The sequence below is a fragment of the Protomyctophum parallelum genome, assembly GCF_964188405.1.
Source record: "Protomyctophum parallelum genome assembly, chromosome: 17".
NCBI lineage: Eukaryota > Metazoa > Chordata > Actinopteri > Myctophiformes > Myctophidae > Protomyctophum > Protomyctophum parallelum.
In genome coordinates this window covers 29891230-29914223 of record NC_139719.1, presented here as the reverse complement: position 1 = coordinate 29914223, position 22994 = coordinate 29891230, and the positions used below count along the sequence as shown (strand labels likewise).

The 22994-nt window shown below is 43.5% G+C and overlaps 1 protein-coding gene across 4 annotated transcripts in view; it reads left to right on the top strand.

Annotated features, from left to right (window-relative positions):
- Positions 1–22994, top strand: part of arhgap17a (Rho GTPase activating protein 17a) — a 44838-nt gene that overhangs the window by 14957 nt on the left and 6887 nt on the right. For 2 of the 4 annotated variants that reach the window (XM_083787895.1, XM_083787897.1), the window contains exons 3-18: positions 6897–7001; positions 7963–7995; positions 8885–8961; positions 10645–10756; positions 10974–11050; positions 11268–11385; positions 12520–12588; positions 12920–13001; positions 14378–14505; positions 15799–15910; positions 16141–16222; positions 16783–16977; positions 17804–17895; positions 19215–19365; positions 21177–21443; positions 22389–22540. In XM_083787895.1, the coding sequence (XP_083644021.1) occupies positions 6897–7001; positions 7963–7995; positions 8885–8961; positions 10645–10756; positions 10974–11050; positions 11268–11385; positions 12520–12588; positions 12920–13001; positions 14378–14505; positions 15799–15910; positions 16141–16222; positions 16783–16977; positions 17804–17895; positions 19215–19365; positions 21177–21443; positions 22389–22540 (1852 nt within the window). The remainder of the gene's footprint in view (positions 1–6896; positions 7002–7962; positions 7996–8884; positions 8962–10644; positions 10757–10973; positions 11051–11267; positions 11386–12519; positions 12589–12919; positions 13002–14377; positions 14506–15798; positions 15911–16140; positions 16223–16782; positions 16978–17803; positions 17896–19214; positions 19366–21176; positions 21444–22388; positions 22541–22994) is intronic. The other 2 variants (XM_083787896.1, XM_083787898.1) reach the window with 2 other exon arrangements.

The following is a 22994-nucleotide window of genomic DNA, read 5'->3' as shown; positions in this document are numbered from 1 at the left end:
ACCAAAGGGAATATCCATAAAAAATATACAATAGAACTGGGGGATATGGATGAAATCAGTATGTCAATATCAATATGTTTGACCAAATACCTCGATATTGTGTTGGTAGAATCATTGATGATTATATAAAAAAATCACACGCGTGTGAAGTGAGGGGTGCTTTACCAACACTTACATTATCGCGATATCATAACATAACATCATATGCTGATTTGCTCAGTGACAGACAAAACAAACATTATACTCTGTCCATTATCTTTGAAGGTTTTATTAAAAAAATTGAATGTAAAATAGGGCATAAGTGGTTAAAAAGTAAAAACAGGAAAAGGCAACCATATCATGATATTATGATAATGATAACCACAACCACAGATGACATCTAGTCCCATATTCCTGATATCAATATAATATTGACGTATGACCCAGCCTCACTGGCCCGTTTGAAACTGAACTAGGTCAAGGGCATTTGTGGGCTGCCTTTACACATTGTAGACTTCACCTACCCACCTGTCACCAACCCTACACTCAGCTGTGCAAAGGACATATCTAAACATAATGTATAGGCCATTTCATATATTGTTGGCTCAGTAACCTTGTTATAACAGCTACTCAGTGATGTAATTAGGTTTCCAATGTAATGAGTCCCAGGATGCAGGGATGTTCTTGTAGATGAGTCCCAGGGACATTTGATGAGTCCCACTTCAGCGACGTTTTGTCAGTCACATTTTGTCATTTTTACAAATTGCAGCATTAAACTATCATTTCATTTTTGATTGTTATAATGTGGTTATATTCATGTAGAAATGTATGAAAGAAGTGAATACAATTCCAAATCTGAAAACTTTAATATTTGCAAAGATGTTTGCAACAACAGTGCAAAGTATGCAAACAGAACAACACAACAGTGCAACGTATGCAGAACAGTAAATAATATAATGGCACCAAAATAATGTAAAATATATAAATAATAATAATAATGTGGTGCAATCAGTGAGCTTAAGTGGTGCATTTAATGCACTGCAGCACAGCTCATTTAAAGTGACTCATTGTCTGTTTGTGAATCGGGTCTGCTTGTCACGCTAAAACATGTTCCCCTTTCTGTCGGAGGCAGCGCGGTTTAGTTGAGAGAGTTGCGACATCTCCGTTCACTGCTTATTCGTGGGGCTGCAACGGGCTGCAAGCGTCACTGATCACTCAATTGTCGTCACTCTCTCTCTAAACGGCTCTAGTCTACTCTAGAGGCTGCGCTCGGAGCGCTCCGCTCCCCGGTCAGAGCTCGCCTGAGCAACATGGCGGCGCGCTGTGTTGACAATGTAGTTACAACAAATTAGTGGTTCTACAACGATTTCTACATGGATTTTATTTTTTATAACATAGGATGAGGTCGGATGTGGGCATACAAAATGATCGTTTCCGTAGATTATTGTTTTACCGCATTTTTTCCCCCCGCGATTTCTTTTCAGTGGGAGTACAGTAGTGCATCCCATGGACGCACAGGTTGATGGTCTATTCTCTATTGCGTCCCAAAACTATAAAGTGCGTTTTTGGACGCAAAACGCACCCTAGTTACATCACTGGCTACTGGGAAACAAGATTCTACTTGTCAGTGTGGCCTCCCTGTGTATCGCTGATGTCATGTTGATGACGGCATACAGATTTTTGCCCAAATATGGCAGGTCGGTGGATTATGAATTCACAAATACTAGAGTGGTGCTCTGGCCTACTTGGAACGATGCAAGTTGGAAATGCATGCCCCACCCAGTTATTATGTTGGTGTCCCTTTTTATGCCCATATATGGAGTTCTTTGTCGGGCATGCCTAAATATGGAGTCTATGCCGATGTCAGAACAGGCCAGCTCCATGATATAGGAGTGATCAGGTCCAGAGCCCGGGCAGAGGCTTTTGTGCTGGTTCTGGACAGCGGCTATCCGACGGACACCGGGCACTGCACTCCCCTCCCTGTGGGGGTGAGGAACGTGTGTGTCGAATTTGACAGTCAGGTTCAGGTTCATTTATTTGTTTGTCCCCGAAGGACGATTTGGTGTACAGACAGCAAAGCATAACGGGCAGACAACATGAACCACATAGAAACGCGCACGGTACCCTCTCCTACACACCTGTGGCCCGTAGGTGTGCAAAAGCTTTGCTTTTTACACATATAAACAATACAACAGGATGGAAGTTCAGGGCATCAGTGTAGCATTGAAATTCATAACAACTACAAAAACAGTTGTATAATAATTCATACAACAAGCGAGTCAAGCGACAAGTTACCTCCTCCTCCTATCGGCATTTAAAGCCTGGATAGACACAGGCACGAAGGAGAACATACCTATTGCTTGTGGCCCCTGGAACCTTTAGGTGAAGGCCAGAAGGAAGCAGCCTGAACTCAGAGCTGAGGGGGTGAGAGTTGTCCGTACAAATGGACTGAAACTGTTTTTGAAATACTTGATCCAGGCTACAGAAATTAACTTCGGCTATCTTTGATGCCGTTCTCACAATCCTACCAAGGTGGTTTTTATCCTTTTAAGTTCAGGTTTCCATTACAACAAGAAGGAGATAACTGACTCAATAAATGCACTGTAGAATAGCTTCATTAGAGATTTATCAACCTGAAATTTGGCAAGCTGCCTCAAACAAAATAGGCGTTGTTGATCTTTCTTACACAGCATTTCACGAATTTCAGCTTGCTGTCAAATGTAGTACCCACATATTTGTAAGTGGTCACCATGGTCAAGTTGCTCACCATGGACAACACTGCTCTGGGGAACTGGAGGGGATCTCCTGAAGTCAACACACATCTCCTTGGTTTTTGCGACAGTGGGGCAAACAGTCAGTGGGGCGAACGGTCAGTGGGGCGAACGGTTAAAAATCACCCATGGCTTCCTGTGAGTTTAGGGTTAGGTTAGGGTTTGGGATAGTGTTAGTAATGGTCTGACTAAAGGGAGGTTGGGCCAATGACATGGCACCGTTCCAGCTGTCTATAGTCCTTGCTACCGCACAAATTCCAGAGAACTACCAATATGCCAGGCTATACCACAGAAGGGTTGCACCCAGGGAAGGGCGGGACTGTCCCATGTTCTCATGGTTGTGACGAAGGAGGATATTTTGTAATATAACAACAAGTGGCTATTATGCAGTTCTGCAACCACATAATTTGTTGACAATCTCTCCAGGCTACCGTCCCAAATATTATGGGTGTTGTCAATACTGTAATGGATAAATCTGGCCTCTCTCTTGCACCATTTCTTTCATTGCTATTTTTGTTCCTTCTGTACATGTCTAGGCATGTTTTTCTCTCAATCACAAACGATAGTGTGCTCACACACACACACACACACACACACACACACACACACACACACACACACACACACACACACACACACACACACACACACACACGCACACACACACCTTGAATGTCTCAATTTAGCTACTTTTTGGTTGCACTCTTTCCTTTTCTTTCTCTCATTATCTCTATTCTCCCACTGTTTTCTATATCACTCCTGCACCCTGTCTGTCTCACACTCTCCTCTTCAGTTTGGGGATTCCCTGTTAAGCATGTGATGCGTCATAGGACTGACACATTTTGGCCTTGTCTACCGATGGGAGAACAAGGCTTTGTTTAGCCCTTCTAGCCCTAGGCCTGGGTTTCTCTACACCTCAGCTGTGTGGGCATGCGTGCGTGTGTGTGTGCATGCGCTCACTCAATAATGTCCGCTATTTATGACCCAAGGAAGCACACAGCAACACCCCAGCGCCATGTAACCCAAACATATCAAACACACACAAACAAAGGTACAGTAAAGGCCCGCATGCGAGACACACACACACACACACACACACACACACACATACACATACACATACACACACACACACACACACACACACACACACACGCAATATTTTCCTTCCTAGCATAGAGGAAGGGGATTCCCCTGTTCCTGTGCCAGGTACTGACTGAGACTAAACAGTGGTATTCCCACGACAAAATCTCTACTCTATGGCTGCATCAGCTTGTCTTTTTTGCCTGCTTTTGAGTGTGTGAGTACACAGTGTGTGCACGGCAAGCTCATACAGTCACGTGTGAGTGACTGTTTAGGATTCTATTATCTGTATTAGCTTGACAGTACAGTATGTTTGCGCCTTTCGTTTGCATGTTTGCATTTCAGCCAGCTGTTTTGGGAATGCCGGAGGCCACCATGGGTCGAGAATGACGTAAGAGCTTTAGAACAGAGGGACTGAGGGGTGTCTGGGAGGCGGATATCTCCTCTCCAGGCTGTGGAATTCCTGAGCTGCGACTCCATGGTTCTGTTTTTGGAACACAATTGTCTGGCGCACCCTTCGTGTTTTGTCCTCTCGTCCCGTTTCGAAGCATTTTTGCCCTTTGGCCCGCACTGTTCCAATTTACGTTGTCAACAATGTTTGTTCCTGCTCTTTAGTTAACCGCCCTCCATCCACCAACCACCTTGAAAGATGAGCCTATAGGAAAAATATGTTTTTCACCCTTTGAGCACATAACCGTAGTTATATAATGGTAATGGGCACAATCACATGGTTAACAATATAAAACATATATATTTCCAATCTCAATTACCTCATGTCAAACAAAACTTGTCTGTGATCAGCAGGTACTACATTTTAACCAATGATATTATGACATGCACCTGTCAATACATTTTTCACATGGGTTTGCTTATGTTTTTCTCCCTTGCTGTTTTTGATCAGCTGGATAGCCCCTCTTTTTGTTCTGTTTTGTTTTGTGTGGTAACAAACGGTGACCTGTCTTTTGACATTCAGACGAGCACTGGGCAGACCAAACCAGTTTCCATTTCTTTTGAGCCCTCGTGTCGGCTGGTGTGCTGGACCAGATCTGTAGAGACATTTCAGATCTATTGATGGGGCTGATGACAGTAGGCCTAGCACAGCCTGTACCGCCTCACGCTGTCTGCCCCGACAGGGCACCTGGCAGCAGAATAGCCCGGCGTCATCAGAGGTTTCAGCAGACCTCTCTGTCTTCCAGCCAAGTTAGCTGTGACTCTATCATTGACCGGCGTATCAATGGCTAGTCTGACTGAAATGCACAAAGTGGATCTGTGTTAACCGTGGTGGCAGACAGGAGAAAGCCTGTGTGCTCTCTCCAAAAAAGGCCCTTTAAAACCTTAGAACAGAATCCCCCTCGCCGCTGGTCACGGCCCAGTGACAGTCTCCATGGAGACGCTTCCGATGATGACTCATGTGTTTCAAAGAGAACATTCCGGCTCTGCCCTGCTGGGATCAGCCTTATCAATCATGTTTGAACTTTGACCCTCCCCTCATCCTCTCCTACTCCCTAAAGTCAGCTGCAAATCAAAAACTGACTCGCATATGAAGCTCATTAGTGCTGCTAAACGGTGGAACCGAGAGAGCGGACCGAGGAGGAAATGTTTTTATTAGAAAAGCAACGCATCTAGTTAATTGTGTTTTCCAAAGAGAGCAAAATCTTGCATTATTACACCATCTTTACTGGCCAAGTATTTAATCTGTACATATCCCTACTAGGGATATGCACAGATGAAAAACAGATGGAAAAACGTGTAATAGTCATGAATTAGGCCAAGTATCTAGGGATTCCCTAGATACTTGGCCTAATTCATGACTATTACATGTTTTTCATTATTGCACCAGATAATCAGGACTTGTCAGAGTAGTATTTTTCCACGTTTGCATATACTATAACTATACTGTATGTGCCATCATCAATGTGTATAGGCTAATGTCATGGGCTTGAATGAACTGGGGTTGAAACATTGCTGTCGATAAGCAACAAAGCATACACAATTACACATTGAAATGTTGCTGCTCAAACCTTTAAATGCATAATGCACATATAGACAAGTGAAATATGTACTGTACGTTATTTTTGATATACTTGTGTATGCCTTCTGCCTCTTGACACTGCTGCTAAAAGATATCATACCTGACTTCAGAGGTTTATCATATACTGTACAGTTCTACATGTATTATTATTATTTGGTTTTTATCTTGTTGTATTGTTGTGTTCACAGTCTCTGTGAATGGTTGTGTTCACAAAGTCTCTGTGAATGATGTTTCACCAACATTAGGCCGCTTGTACCTGTGTGAAGAAGTGACAAATAAATCCCTCTTGATTCTCTCGAGTCTCTCGAGACAGACTTGTTGGCTCACAGTGCAGTTTGTACTTACATTGCAGTCGCATAATTAATTCCCACTGGAAATCAAATTAGTCAGCCTATCTATCTAGTTTACTGCTTAGCAGAAATGGAAATCCAAAAATATATTTTAAAGATTTTATAGTATAGTAGTAGTAGACTAGTAGTATAGTAATGTTGATTTGGGAACGCTGTCGATGCTGATCCATTTATCCATATTCACAGACATATAATGCAGCCAGGTGCTGCTAACCCTAACCTGAACATTTTGGCTTTATATTAAATTGAATTATATCCATATTTAAGAGCTGAAAGAAAGATCTAATTGATTTCCTTTCCCTGTATGACAACAGCTTCAATGACTGGAATTGAACTCAGATAATTTTTTATCTCTCTGTTGACTGCAACAGTGAGACTCTCAGACATTGCACATTTCATTGTGTGTAATAAAACATATTCTTTTAACTGACACGTAATAATTCAAGCTTAATTCAAGATATCTATAGCACAGTATGGCAGATTCTAAACTTTCTCTGTTATCTTCTATTTCTTCTGTCTTACAGAACAACTTGATATGATTATTTCTTTCATGTAAATGAAAGCAATGTCTGTTGCATTTTTGTTCGCTCAGCCCCCATGGGAAACGAGTGTCTTCCCTCTGTGTGCTCCCCAGTCTTGAACAAAGGTTGTATTGATCGCATGGTCTTGTCCTCTGCACAGATCGAGCGGCGCATGGAGACGGTGCGTGTGGTGTCGCACAACACACACAAGAGGATGGTCACCTGTCTGCAGGGCCACATCGGAGCCGACGCAGAAAAACGACACGTAAGCCAACGATGTGTTGCTAATGAATAATGAACAATGATGCCCTTCAATCACAAGCTCCACTTAATGCATTTCCTTTATTTATTTCGTGTTAACCCATTTTGGCCTTAAAAAAATAACTCTTCTGAAAGAATATATATTCAAAGATGTGTGCCGCATTTTCACGATTAAAAAAAAATAGCAGACCTACAAGCTCGTAGCGTGCCACTCGGTGGTGCGGAATGAGCTTGTAGATCTGCTATTTAACACCAAAAGGGGTTCCCGCTCAGAATAGGTTAAAGCTGTAGTGCATTAATGTAAAGATGTGTTCATAACCTGATGTCAATAAATGCTGTTGTTTGCAGCCATCTCAACTGTAAATGTGACATCTTAGACCCCAATCAGACAGAATACAACACAGTCTTTGTCGTTAACTGTGTGTACTGTATGTTGTCAAATTGTGAGTGAAGCCTTTTGCTCACTGCTTTTAAATGTCAGCGTGCCTTGGGTTATTACACTCTATGGACCTCAAGTTCTGGAAGCCCCAATTTGAAAATAATAATAAGTTAATCTCAAAGCAAAAAAGGTGCTGCAAGATTCTTTGCTTTCAGTGCTTTGTAGACTTCACAATAAAGGCACCCCCTGCGTTTTGCATCCTGTCTGTTCGGGGCCTTAGGTGTATAGAAGCTGCTGCTTATACATGGGGACTTATGAGTACCGAATATTCAGAGGTCAGAGCCATTGTGCCCAGACTACATTTCTGTGATCTTAGAATGTCTATAACGGCAGATATCTTTTAATTAGTTTTGTCCCATTTTATGATGTCTGGTTTTCAGGGTCTCACTCAGGGACATTGTGTGTGAAATTAACATGTGACTGTGTGGTTGCAGGATGGTCTCTCTTTAATGTGAGGCCAACCTGCAGCACGTCTGACCCCTGTTTTCTGTTTTTTTTTGTTACCCCTTCAAAACATGCACCACAGTCCGTCCCACGCCTCTATACAGGAAATGGTCAGGTAAAACAAACAAAAAACAAAGCACAACTAGAGATGATCTTGTTTTGTTTTTTTTGTCCTCACACTTCTCATCTCCATATCTCGTCCACCTGCAAGCTTCACTGCCTTCCAATGGGAAAAACTGTGCATGAAACTATCGCTTTGGGGTTATATACCATGATAAAAACAACCTCATTTTTCTCCATAGCTTAGGCTATTGGGCTTTTCAACATGGGTTACCAAACCGTACAACCGTTTACGAGTTGGCACCATTAACCATATCAACCTGTGTCCATATTTTGTATACATGTATTATAAAAATGAATACAGTGTTTAGCTAAAATAGCATTTGTTCTGGATATATCGTGCAGTCCTAGGTAGTACCCCTAACGTACCTGTAGGTGAACTTTGGCTTTCATAATGAGATGCATTTCTATCATGTAATATTGGATTGATTCTCTAGAATGCACCTCATATTCCATTTTAACATCTGCACAGTAGAATCCTCTGGATAATTTAACTCTGAGAGTGTAAAACATAGTTTACAGATCCATTTGCACCAGGTTTTACTCTCTGTGTGAAATGAACATTGAGGATTTTACTGTGTATTCTCGCTCTTGCCTCAAGTAGGTTCTCGCTGCCCTTTGTCTCCTTAACTTTCCAAACTTCCTCTTCAGTCACTGAATTTCAAAATGGAAACTTCTTGATGGGTTTTCCATTGGCTTAAGTACCAAGTAGTGAAGGTAGCAAAACCAACACTGGCCTCGGCCACATTTCGAGGCTTTCTGTGGTTTATTTAATTGCTAATCAGTGGCCACATCTCTCTCTCTCTCTCTCTCTCTCTCTCTCTCTCTCTCTCTCTTTCTCTCTCACCCCCCCCCCCCCCCCCCCTACCTCCACCCCACCACAGAAAAAGCTTCCTCTGACAGCACTATCCCAGGCCATGGTGGATGGTGGGAACCAACTGGGAGAAGACTCTCTGATTGGGTGAGTAACTGGTTGACATCCTAGGCAGCCAATTGAAGCCTTCGCTTGGTTAACTGTGCTATATGGATCAGAAGCACCCCAGAGAGTGTGAAATAGGAGGCCATGTCTTCGGGGCAAGCAATCACTGTGCCTTTTTTATCTACCAATAGGGTTCGTCCCTGTAGTTTATTTCAAAAGAAGATCAGAAAATTCCCTGTTGATAACTGACACGATTCTGTGAGGAAACTGACATGGCTGAAGGATGAAAGGGATCCATTACCGAAATTACAGAGCAATTCTGCTTTTAAAAACAAATCAGAAACGATTGATCTTGGCAGGTCATTAAGGTGATCAGAAACAGAAATGCGCTCAGTAAGAGCGTCGACAGATATAGCTTTGTAAAAGTATCCCTTTTTTACTTAATCAGTCTGTGATGGCCAACACTGCAAATTGTACTAATGCAGCACAGATGAAGGCTAAAGCATGAAGGGGGACTTCTGTAGTGGTGAGACTGAGATTCAGAATTCTGTTTGTTCCCTTCCCTTCATGACGAGTTTGAGACAAACAGTGCCACATAACACATGGAACCGGAGCAGACAGACGTAGACATAGCGGATCTAGAAAGTGAATGCTCCATGAAAAAGTCCCACAGATCCGCCCGTCTGTCTCTATATCTGAATTGAACTAAAGAGGAAGGGAAAGTACCTCTGTCAGCCTCGGCCAGTGCCAGAAGTACATTGTCACACAGGATTATGCAAAAACACTAATGCAATAGTTACTAAAAAAATCTTCAATAAACCTGTGGAACCCCTGGGGGCTTCTCAGGGAGACCCCTTAGGCCTCACTATGCCCCATTGTTAGATATTGGCTGATAACAATAACCCATTTAAAATAAGACAAACTGATACAATAGATTGTATTCAAGCTTCCCTCAATAATCTACTTTTCACCTGGATGATAAACTAAACCTAGTGAATATTAGGTTATACAACTCCAGATAAAATTTAACATCATTGTTTTTATGTATTTTCTACAACATTCCTCCTCCAAATGGAAGCACATGCCTGTTTTTCTTTCTCCCCCCCCCCTTCCACAGGTTTGAAACATGTCCAAGACAGCTGCATTTAATAACGAAAATCCGGAAAACAAACAAAACTCTTTTGTGTACAATCCTCCATTCAGGAATGCATCCATATAAAAATCTATCAAGCCTGATTTACATTTGGTTGTACTAAAAATAGACAATCTGCAAGCTTTGCAACCCGCCGTGTTGTGAGCTTGTACATTGTCTCTTTCTGGTGAATGACACGATATGTCAATACATTATCATCAATTACATGCAATAAATTGATGATGCATACATGCATGCAGCGAAGGATGTAACCAGGACTTTCAGGACCCTGACATGAAATGACAAGCTGGTAATGGCAATGTTTCACTGGCCTGGTTTAGTTTCCCATTATGGATTGGTGCCGAAGGCAGAACTGGTGGGACAGATTATTGACAGATACTTTGTTGTTTGTGGGAATGCATGGATGAACTTGTGATTCATGTTTACTGTGTGTGTGTGTGTGTGTGTGTGTGTGTGTGTGTGTGTGTGTGTGTGTGTGTGTGTGTGTGTGTGTGTGTGTGTGTGTGTGTGTGTGTGTGTGTGTGTGCATGCGTGCGTGCGTGCGTGCATGCATGCATGCATGTTTTTTACAGGAAAATGATGGAGGTGTGTGGAGAGGCAGAGAACCGTCTGGCCTCGGAGTTGATGCAACACGAACTGCAGCTGGAGAAAGATGTTCTGGACCCCCTCAACCAGCTAGCAGAGGTCCGAAAGTAAACGCACCTCACACATGGGCAGAGGCAGAACAGAGAAATATGCAGCAAGATCTTGTTGAGAAGTGTTCATTTAACTCACAGACCTACAAAGGTCAATTTGTACAGCCTTGTGCCATGGAGGGTTGAGTTTCTATTGACGTTAATTCTTGCCTAACAGCAGATGATTTAGCTAATTGGCTGACCATAATGTGGCCTGGTTATCGCAGGTGGACATCCCCAACATCCTGAAGCAAAGGAAGCAGCTGGCCAAACTGGTGCTGGACTACGATTCAGCAAGAGCACGGTGAGTTTATCTTTAATGGTGGTGCATGATCATAACGGCATCCACCTCGTCTATCTGACTCCTGCCTATATAGTCAAATCTTAAGTGTTCCGGGTCTATATGGTTAATTTTCTACAGTCTCATGAGATACAAATGGATAAATGAACTCGGAGGACTTGACAGTGCATCAGCGTTGATTTCAGCCATGAATGTGTGGTGTTTTCCCCTCTCAACACAGATGGTTGCAGGCAACCAAGTCGATAATCTCAGGAACCAACACTCAAGCACTGACGGCCAAAGCTGATCTTTTGAAGGAAGAGGTGGATGAGGCCTTGAACAAAGTGGAGCTGTGCAAGGTAACAAGCCTTGCTGGCCTACCAGGTCAATGGTTGGAATCTCCATTTTGGCCACCACCATTTCCAGAGCTCACATTTTGTTGACAAAGGGAAAGTTATTCCTGGTGGCTTCCTAAAACAATAGCTCAGGCCATTCTTAATGTCTGACCAACAAATCAAGCTACTGTACACATCAGTGAAAGAGGAAGTCTTTAACCAACTGCTGTCAACTTGCTCTGTTTATCTTGCACACAGCCAGTGTGTGGCTGCCTGCCCGCCTGTTTCCCTTATTCGATTGTTTAGGTGCATGTGTGTTTTCACAGTATTTGTCTGCTCTTCTCATTGAGTGGATATGTTCCCATCAATGACAATGCTGAGTCAGTGTGTGTCTCTGTCTTCCTCCTTGCCTCACTGAGCATGTGTGTTTGTGTAAATCTAGTCGTCTAGAGTTTGGTGTGTCTCAATCAGTTTGTACGTACTCCTCGCCTGACTGTATGTGTAACCCTGCACGTGTCAGGTTTTATGTCCAGGAAATCCACAGCCTTGTGTTTCCTCTCTCGCTCTCCCTCTGGCTCTCATTGAGACGTGTTGCCAACAACAGGAAGATTTGTGACTCACAGAGAGTGCAAACTAATGGTCTCAGCTGACCGCTAACTACACCCACCACTCTGCTACCTGGCTGACACAGACTCTAATGTGGGTTTATTTATTAATGATATGTCGATTTGACAAAATCAATGGCCTGGAAGGGCTTTGTGTTTCTTTATAAAGGGAGACATGGCAGACAACTTTCCCTTTGCTTGTTCTATTGAGACGGACAGGAGGAGAGCCAAGGGGGAGATATGATGAGACTGACTTGTGTTGTCAAAGTTGACGGTGTCAGAACACTGCTATCATGGAACAGTGCATATATGTTTTTGCACAATTGCAACATGAAGTCAAAGCCGTTTTCTTTTAAAGACAAAGTACTGTATAACAGCACAATCTTTATATAATAATGATATACCCAGCACTTCTGGTTCCCTATGGCAGACGTCTTTGTTCAGTCATGCAGAAAGGCATTCTGTTTGTTAGTGGCATGTACATTAGTTTCAAATGGAATTTCTCTTAATCTCTTGGTCTGCTTCCAATTGTTTCTTGTATTTTTTGGCACAGGATCAACTTGCAGCTGACATGTACAATTTCTTCTCCAAAGAGGGGGACTATGCTCGCTTCTATGTAATGGTGAGTGTGCTGCATTGACGTGCGCTTCACAAAGCTGTGTGTGTGTGTGTGTGTGTGTGTGTGTGTGTGTGTGCGCGATTCATGGGAATGTTCACAGCTGTACACATTAACTGAGAGAACAGAGAATTGGCCAGCTTCTTATTGACTTTGTGTCATTTCTTTTTTTTAAGTGGTTCTCACTCTCTCACCCCTCTCTCCTCCATGCATCCTTCTTTCTCTTGACTGTCTGTTTCTTCTCCTCTGACTGTTCTATCTTCCTGTCTATTCTGCTCTCTCCTTCACTTTGTCTTTCCGTCAATGGCTATATTTATGTGTTCTGTTCCATTCCCAGCTTCTAGAGGCTCAAGCTGATTACCACAGAAAATCTCTCACTGTTCTGGAGTGTGTCTTGCCGACCATCCAAGCACAGCAAGGTACTGTACAACACATTCACACAAACTCTTTTTTTTTTAAATAATATTTGTTTTATTTGGAAAGAGCAGTACAATACAGATAGCATTTTCACATATGACACACGAGCAATTCCCAAGATTTTTTTTTCCTTTTTTTTTTCACTCACACAAACTCTAACATAGACTTTACACACTTTCCCCTGAACAGCACAGCACTGCCATTCTGCTTCATCCCCCTCCCCACCCCCCTTTTTTCCCCTCAACTTTTTTTTAGAATGACGAACTGTGCAGAACACCACCCGACCCACTTTTACAGTATTCCCCCACCAACAGTACAAAATGCACCACCAGCACCAAAACGGACCCAAGACAACGCCTGTGTCCTTTTAGTTTCAGTGGCGTGCGTTGTCCCCATCCCCCATGCCTTCCTCAAAGCCTTTGTCGTACTGTGCACGTCTAAAAAGCTCCCTTCGGTACCGTAAAGGTTTCTGGCCGAGCACAACAACAGAAACCCTCGGCGGCATGCAGAGAGCCGACAGGCTTTTCACTCAACAGAGGAAAGCAAGTTTAGCGAAGGGCTGCGTTAACGCTGCAGTGCTGCTTTGTGGTCTTTTAATGCGTACTACTGTTCACTGAAGGCCTGTTTGATGGCAGATCCGGCTCGGCAGAGGCCAACTTTGTACGCCACAGATATTCGCCAAAAGCCAGAGTCGCTAAGGAGACGGCTGTTTTGTTTCAGCCTCTCCGTCCCATAGCTGTCGCTTTTCTCGCTCACTCCTTCTCTGACTCTTTTCGGTCTTTGTGGTCGTAAAGTCTTGTCTTGTTCTTTGGAGCTTGTTTTTCTGCGGTAAACACATGTGGTCTTTACCAGACGATGCCTGCTGGCCTCCCAGCATGTGGCGATGACTCACAAACTCCATACGTACGCACGCACACACACACACACACACACACACACACACACACACACACACACACACACACACACACCTTCTCACATCACTCCCACCTGGGTTTTACTTCAACCCCCTGACTCAACTCCACCCAGCCCCCCCCCCCCCTCTCTCTCACACCCATGCATGTAGTACTAGTAGACACAAACTTTTGTAGTATAAAGTTATAAACGCAGCAGTGCACTCACTGTGTACAATTTATATGACGGTGAAAATAAATAAATATCTTCATTCGTTAATTTATTTGTTGTGGTCTTTCACTGTATTATAATTCTACACACTATGACCATCTATTACTCCTCCTGTTTATTCTTCTTTTAACACTATTCTTCACCGTGACCCCAAGAAACAGCAAAATGTAAAATCATGTTCTTTGGCTCACCGCACTCTTTTTTTGCTTTCGCTCTCTCTCTCCCTCCTCCGGCTGTCTGTCTGTCTATCAAGACTCCTGGACAGAAAAGCCGGCATTCGGGACTGCCTTGGACGAGCACCTAAAGCGCAGCAGCAGAGAGATCGCTCTGCCCTTAGAGGCCTGTGTTATGATGCTGCTGGAGACCGGCATGAGGGAGGAGGTACGGGATCAGGGATGGAATGCATGCCTGTGATGATTGTTTCTTACGTTCACAAACATGAACATTAGTTCATCTCGTGTCTCTAGCTCCACACCATCCATGCACCTCAAATCTTAACACATTTTTGGTTGGAAAAGTGAAGTGCTCGAACCATCCAATGACGAGGGCAAACCGTGGCCCGGTGTATTATTCTGCTAATCCTCGATGGAGGAACATTTCAGCAACTGCACTGCCGTGTGAGAACGTTTGGGTTTAAGTGGTTAACGTATATTATCGTCTCCCACCGCCAGAGTTTTGCCTGTCCTGTCAGTCCTGCATGTCATTCAAATAGGCTGCTGTTGTATAGCGCTGTGCACAGTTGCGTGGGACCATGTCTGTCATTAGTGGTTCTTTCTGTCAACAGAGTGAAAAGACATAACTGAAACCAATTGTTTGTTCCCATGAACATCTTCAGTCTGGAGTTCATGGGCGGAGAGATGAACTGTAAACATGGGGAAAATATCCTCCTTTGATTTCCGTAACACTCTTTCCCACATTCGGAGAAACTTGTCAACCACTTGTGCTGTAATAATGATTCATGATATGTTTGTTTTTTGACGTGTCTCCTCCCTTCCATCAGATTTAGAATACAATGGAATCTACACGCCTCCCTTCATTATGAATCAGATGTGCATGTGTGTGTGTGCGTGCGCGTGTGTGTGCGCATAAGTTGCCACGAGTAAAATCCTCATGACTTCATACAGGCCTATTTTAAAGTCCAAACCTAGGTGTAGCATTACGGTCAGGTTAAGGTTAGGATAAGGTTTACAGTTGTGCTAGTGGTGGTGACGATTAGGGATTGAAGTTAATGAAAGGTCTTCACAATTATGGTAAAACAAGCATGTGTCTGTGAGTGTGTGAGGGAGTGTTTGTGCATTTTCTTGTGCATACCGCGTTATTTGTCCTCCCATTCATTCCCTAGTGAGCCCGGGCAATGTCAGTGTGGTGTGAGGACTGGCTAAAAATAAATAAAAGCTGTGTGTGTGTGTGTGTGTGTGTGTGTGTGTGTGTGTGTGTGTGTGTGTGTGTGTGTGTGTGTGTGTGTGTGTGTGTGTGTGTGTGGCACACACACAGACTCATTATAGACTCATTATGTGGACTCATTATGTGGAAGAAGGGGGAGGATGAGGGAATGGGTTGCATCTGTACCAGGGCCTGTGTTTGAATCTGTATCAGTAAAATCCTCAGTGTTAACATTGAGTTATTTTACTGTGTTTAAACTAAGGCTTGCTCAAATGTGTGTGTCTGTCTCAGGGTCTGTTCAGGATTGCAGCAGGGGCCTCCAAACTAAAGAAGCTGAAGGCTGCACTGGACTGTTCAACGTCTCAACTGGAGGAGTTCTACTCTGACCCCCATGCTGTCGCAGGTGTGCTACAACCCAAATTCTGCCGTCATATCTGGCCATTATCTGTGTTGAGCTCAAGTTAAAAATCTATCAGTCTGTCTTTCCATGCACGTTTGGCTTCACCTGACTTATAATAGGAACTAGGAACACTGTGATTTAAGAATCGATGTATTGTTTGTTTCGTACTTTGCATAAAACACAAATCATAGAATCCGGTGTGTTTCATGTCTTATTTTTATTTTTCTGTGCAGGGGCGTTGAAGTCGTACCTTAGAGAACTCCCTGAACCTTTACTGACCTACCATCTCTATGATGAGTGGACCCAAGCATCCAGGTGAGAATGGAAGTCAAATATCTCTTTAGCCTTCAATAATATAGAAATTGCACAGCCTCCAAGTAAGGTGAAAATGCATGTCTGACTGTTGTACTTATGAAAACTGCACATTAAATAGTTTTTTTGTGCTTATGTTTGTATGGATATCTGATAGGGATGTTCTATATCTGCTCTATTCAGCCAGGGAGAGAACAGGAACTGTTACTGTAACTCAGAGAATGAAAGGAAGGGAAGGGTTCTATTGAGTTTACTGAAAATGGATGTATAGAGAGTGGATGTGTATGTCTGTTGTAAGTAGTAGTAAAATGTGTAAGGTCCCGCTGTGCTGTGTGGTGAATGTGAGGTCCTGTTGTCCCTGAACTGTGAGCAGCAGTACTGTACTGTATGTGCCTACGTCACTGTTTGAGTTGTTGATAGCCTCCAAGGTCACAGAGCACATTCCTGTTCTTTAAACCGATGGATCTCGGCTTTGGTCCTGGGAGCAAAGGCTAAATGCCTAAATTGTAAATTGGACCCAGACTACTGTACCTCTTCTCAACCTCTCCCTCTTCCCCTTCCAGTGTGTCAGACCCAGACAAGAGGCTCCAGGCTCTGTGGGTGGTGTGCGATCTGCTGCCAAAGAGCAACAGGGCCAACTTGAGGTACCTGGTGAAGTTCCTGGCCAAGCTGGCCCAGGAGAGCGAGGTCAACAAGATGAGCCCCAGCAACATGGCCATCGTCCTGGGACCCAACCTGCTCTGGGCCAAGACAGAGGGGTGAGAGAGATGGTGGAAGGATTGTGGGAATTACCATTCTGTAACTGTGAGGTTGTCAGTTCAGTTCCCTTTCTGGCCATCGCTTAATCATGTGTAACTTGGCAGAATAAGCTTGAGTGAAACACAGATCAGTGTGTGCAGGTTTTCATTCCAACAAATATCTACGTGTGTTTCTGCACCTGGTAATGCTGGTTTTCCATGTTGCATTCACCTACTACTGTCCACAGTCCTAGGTCTAACTTGTATCTGATTAGACTGACAAGGTGCAATCAATTTCCTGTTTGGATAGAAAACGAGCAGTATGTGTTATAGGGATCGTAGAGGACTAGAGTTATAGTAAAGGCAATTATAGTTCGTCACACGGCTGACAGAAATGACATTTTCAGCATTAAAAGAAGTGTTGAATTTATGTCTTAAGAACCACTGCTCTACACTTCGGCGCCCCACCATGTCACTCTAGATAAGAGTGCCTGTCCATGACTAAAAAGTTAAAGGGAGGGTCGGAGGAAGGAACAAGAGGAAGTTTGATGATGAGACAGACGAAGGGATATAATTCACTGGCTAGCTACTGTGTGTATCTACGCCATCACCAAAGAAGAAGTATGCTTTCCCCTGTGGATATCACACTCTAAACAAAGAGAGTGGACAACATGGCAGGTTTCTTAAGAACATACTCTGTGATATTGTAGTAACGACAAACCGTTATGTTATACTCGTAAGGGCCAAATGGCCCCACAAGTATAGTAGAATTAGAGAAATGGACAAAGAGAAGAAAAGGGTGTTTAATGGTTGTATTTATGTTTTTAACATGTGCGTGTGTACGCAGGAGTCTGGCTGAGATGGCTGCAGCTACCTCTGTGCACGTGGTTACCATCATTGAGCCCATCATTCAGCATGCAGACTGGTTCTTCCCTGAGGGTGAGGAAGAGAGGCCTCGTCATGTAGAATAAAATGACCTTTTAATTGCATGCTATGTCATTATTATTTATTTTTAAAGATATGTTTTTGGGGCTTTTCGGCCTTTATTTGGACAGCACAGTGGAGAGAGACAGCAAACGGGGAGAGAGAATGACATGCAGCAAAGGCTGTCAGGCTTAGGAATGCATTAGAGCATATACAGTATGTGTTATGCGACTTAACCACTAGGCTATCGTCATTATTTGAAAGAATGTATGCAATTTAATGACTTTGACATTAAAGGTGAGAAATATCCAAAATAGTTCAGAAATAGCAAAAATAGCAGATCTATAAGCTCACGTTGCAATGCATTGCGAATTTGCGAGTATAAAATAGTTTAAAGTGGTCAAAGAATACAATTAGAATGCAAGACAAACATCAAAAGCAGCCGATTTGGGAGAGTGCTGCTTTTACAGGTGGCTTGAAAAGCAATGTAGTGGCAACCTTTTCATGTTTGGCTGGTCTGCCTGTCACTCAAGGTGCAGCTGTGCTTTCACACTGCTGAGACAAAAACAGTCCTTTTCATGATGATTGGCTGGCCTCTAAGTGAATAAAAAAGCTAGGGACGGCTGCACGTACCTCATGGTGTATAGTCAATCATATCCTGTCAATTTAGTTTCCACTATGAATAATCCCTAGAAAGTACATGAGAGCATTTTATTTCAATTAATGTCGAAACAGCAGTGGATTTTAGAAGCGGACACACCCGCAATATAACTAACAAGATGTTAATTTAAGCCGTTAAACCTGGTCCCCCAAGGCTCTATCCTTTTTTGAGGGGCGCCAGCCCCTCCTATGCCCAACTTTGTGTGTACCACAGAATTGATGATTTGATTGGCTGAGCACGGAATGTGATGATGTATGTGGATGATGATAAGAGCAAACCTCACAAACCTCTTTGATTATGGTCCCAAAGAATATCACCGCTAATAATTGCAACTCCTAATCAGCCATCAATATCAACTAGCTGGTTTCAGTGCTGCGGCGCGTTGTGAGCTTGTAGATCGGCTATTTTCAGCAAGTGTAAAATCAGCCATTCCGACGGCATCAAGGCCTGCCAAAATACATTTTAGTCGGCTAAATCAACTGCAGATTTAGTCGACTAAAATCGTAAAACTAGACTAACACTAAGACATTCCAAGTGACTAAAATATGACATTCCACAGACTATGAGTAAACTAAAATTGAAATTTGCTGCCAAAAACTGGGGAATACTGGCTGGTTTGACCAATATTCTCTAGTGACTTGTGAATGTGACATGAACCTGCTTTGGCTGTTAGATGTGGAGTTCAACGTGTCTGGCATGTTCGCCATGCCCACCCCTCCCTCCAACCACAACAACCACAACGACTACGACTGCAGCACCATAGAGAGGAAGAGACCTGGCAGCATGGTGGGACCAGCAGACAACGACACACCTCGCAAAGACAGGTAAACAGCAGTGGTGGAGGAAGAAGTACTCAAATGTTTTACTTCAACACTGCAAGGTAGAAATAGTTCGTTACAAGTAAGAAGTCAGGGATTCAAAATGTACTTGATTAAAAGTGCAAAAGTATTGGTATCAAAGTATACTTAAAGGACAACTTTAGTTTTTTTCAACCAAGGTTCATGTTTTAGGTTGTTATTATTTTTTTATTATTTGCTGCTTTCTTTCGTTAGCATACACGTTCACTTTAAAAGTCGGAGTTTGCCCGCCCCCACACTCACTACATACACTTACACTCGCTACACATTGGAACAAGCACACACTGTATACCTTTTGTCAGAAACTTTTACATGGCGGCAGCGTCGCGGTACAAAGGCACAAATTAAATCCGAAATGTGGATGGCAGAAGATCCACCAAGGACAGCGATCCTAGAGTCCGACTTATGGAGGTTTGAAAATCTTGGTGTCAGTAAAAAGGAACATCACAGGTGCAGCACGGTGACTGGGCATATATGTTTTTAGTTTTTTCCAAAAATGATGTTTTAGCAAGTTTTCAAATGTATTAAAAATTTTATATATGTTAATAAATGTTAATCTCAGATCGGCTATATATAGGGCCAAAGTGGTTAATGTATGTTTTGTAATAATAATCAAAATCTACAAAGTAACTACCGTAGTAACTAAAGTTTTCAAATAAATGTAGTGGAGTAGAAAAAGTAGTAAAAGTACAGAAAATTGTAAATACTCAAGTAAAGTACAAAAAAAAAGAAAAAAGTACAGTACTCAGTATCTACTCAGTATCTACTTAGTTACTTTACACCACAGGTAAACAGCCAGGAGAACCACACAGGGGTGTCCCTGGGGCCCGACTGGGGTCCTGAATGATGTTGTTGGCATGTGATCCAGAATTCCAAACATCTCTCCTGTCTACTATTGCCACTCACCACAGTGGTCAGCTAAACACTTGGGCAGCTGGTTTTTAATTGTGGGTGTTTCCTATCTTGCTCTATTTAAGCCTGACGCTATATATCAATATTTATAACCAGCGAATCAACCAAGCCGGCTAATCTGTCTCGTACTGGAATTATACAATCCATTATTAGATGTGTCATAGCAGTAAACACATCTGTCTCTGCACTTGAACGTCAAAACTCCTGACAGCTGCAAAGGGGGCAAAATGATTCAGCATTAGCTCAGTCGGCTTCCATGTAGTTAAACATTTTCCTCTGCATTGAACCACCCATCCTAGCTATTGGGAGCAGAGGGGAAGGGCCATTTATATGGCACACAGGGATTTCTAAGTATGGAATAATGGTCTGTGACAATGATTACTTTAAATTGCATTTGTTTTGTCTAATCTAACCAAATCAGTAACAATGATATGTGCTTAATTGTGTGGTTAATTGTCCTAAGAACTGTGGGTGCTGAAACTGGTAGTTTTCCTTAACTGTGGCTTGTTGCTCCTTTTAAATTCTCCCTGTAATATTAAATATATAATCCCTGTAATATTGCTTCATAATCTACCCTGACTACACTCGGTGTGTGTGTGTGTGTGTGTGTGTGTGTGTGTGTGTGTGTGTGTGTGTGTGTGTGTGTGTGTGTGTGTGTGTGTGTGTGTGTGTGTGTGTGTGTGTGTGTGTGTGTGTGTGTGTGTGTGTGTGTGTGTGTGTGTGTGTGTGCGCGCGTGTGTGCGTGTGCGTGTGCGTGTGCGTGTGCGTCTTTCTCTTAACCTGGTGGATTGGAGCTTTCTAATTTTCTAATCAAAGCTACGGTGTCTTTCTCTCCTTTGCTGCTTTTCCCCCTCGTCTCCCTGTAGCATTTCTAACAAGTATTCGGACCACACCCTCCGTAGAGGCAGCAACACCTTAGGTAGAAAGCAGCATGCGTCACCCGCCTTCCAGCCTCCATTACCCCCCGTGGAGGCTGCGGGGCCGGGGCATGGGGCTGGGCAGGTGGCGCATACCGTGACAGAGCCCCCAGGGGGCTTGGGCTCATCTGAACCCTGCCAACCTAGCTTGGCCCAGAGCATGGCTGCTCTAGCAGCAGCCCAACAGCTTCTAGCCCAGCACACTGAGGAGCTCAGGTAAGGGGCTGCTTGTTTTCCACTGGGGTGGGAAGGGAGAACACAGCATGCCATACAGACATGCAATTACAAAGCACAATGAGAGGAAATGTATTCAATTGCATGTGCAGGAAATACATGAAAGACTTCTGGAAGTGCTGCCAGATTTAGATTTGTTTCCACGTTAATGGATAAGATCAGTTAAAAATGCTGATCTTGCAGACACACTTTGTGCCTCTGGCAAGGCCACCAGTCTTAAAACATCTCCATCACTTCTGGCAGACACAGGCTCGTCTCACTGCCCTCACTGCCCACTGAAACAGTCAGCAACAATGGCTGCTGTCACGTCTTAACATTCCCTGCCAGGGCGCTGTCCTCCAAATGCCTCCTCCCTCCCTAAAACACTGGCATCAGCTGGAAACTGGGACTCAACTGCTCCGGGATGGGAGCCTGGACGTTGGTGCTTCTTATGTAACCATTGAAGGGTGTCTTTGAGTCAGTCAGTGAAAGGAGGCCATTCAGAGCACAAGGCATTTCAGACAGATAACTCCATTCAGTTCCAGAATTCTTATTGATCCTACAGGCTAAAAAGGTAAACTCAGGAAAGAGGCACTCTCACAAATGTGGTTAGATACAGTAAGGCTTCTTAAAAAAAGGGTGAAAAAATTTACCACTTAAACTCTATAGTTGATGGCAGTGACCAAGCCTACACTCTAGGCCCCCTCTTTTCCCCATTAAACCAAATATCTTCGCTGAACATTTGCAAGCTCACAATGCACCGCATCGCATTGAGTTGGGAGCTTTTAGATTGGCTGTTGTCACCGAACGTTCGCTCCACTCCACCGAACACTAGAGTTCTTGTCGTTAAAAGCACTCATTGGTTCCACATTGTGATATGATGTCTCTATGTCCAATGATTATCATCCAGCATTTTGAAGAGCTCAAAACATCTCTCTCTCTCTCCAGCTACCCGAAGCTACGCGACTCCACCTTCACCCCCACCCCTCTGCTCCAGAGGAACGGCTCCGCAGGGGGGCTAAGTGGAGGGGCCGGGCAGCTGAGTGTGGGGAGCCCCGGGGCCGGACCCATGGGGCCCAGTCCTCACATGATGCGCAGAGGTGAGCAATTAAAATCTGCACACCATATACCAGATACATACTGTATTATCTTCACTCACACCCCTTCGCCCCCCTTATTTTTTCTCAACCCCTTCTTGCCTCTCGTCTTTGCTCGCGTCATAATTATCCCTTCCATTTTTGTTTAATCCTCACTGTTTTCTATGCACTGTTGGTTTGACCTTCTGTTTACTATTGCGTGCTTGTAATATCGTAAGCTTATTTTGCGGTTACACTTGTACATCGCTCTGGACAAGGACGTCTGCTAAATGTCTAAAATGTAAACAAAGCCCTCTTTGTACTGTGTAAAGCAGTAGCCAATGCAGAAGTCCCTGCATTAGTGCTGCAGACAAGTCATTATTCAGTGTTCAGCACAGTAGACCCAACTTAGTATGAGTTCACACAAAAACTCAAATGTCTCTGTCAACTAGCTAACAGACCATTGCCTTGTAACGTC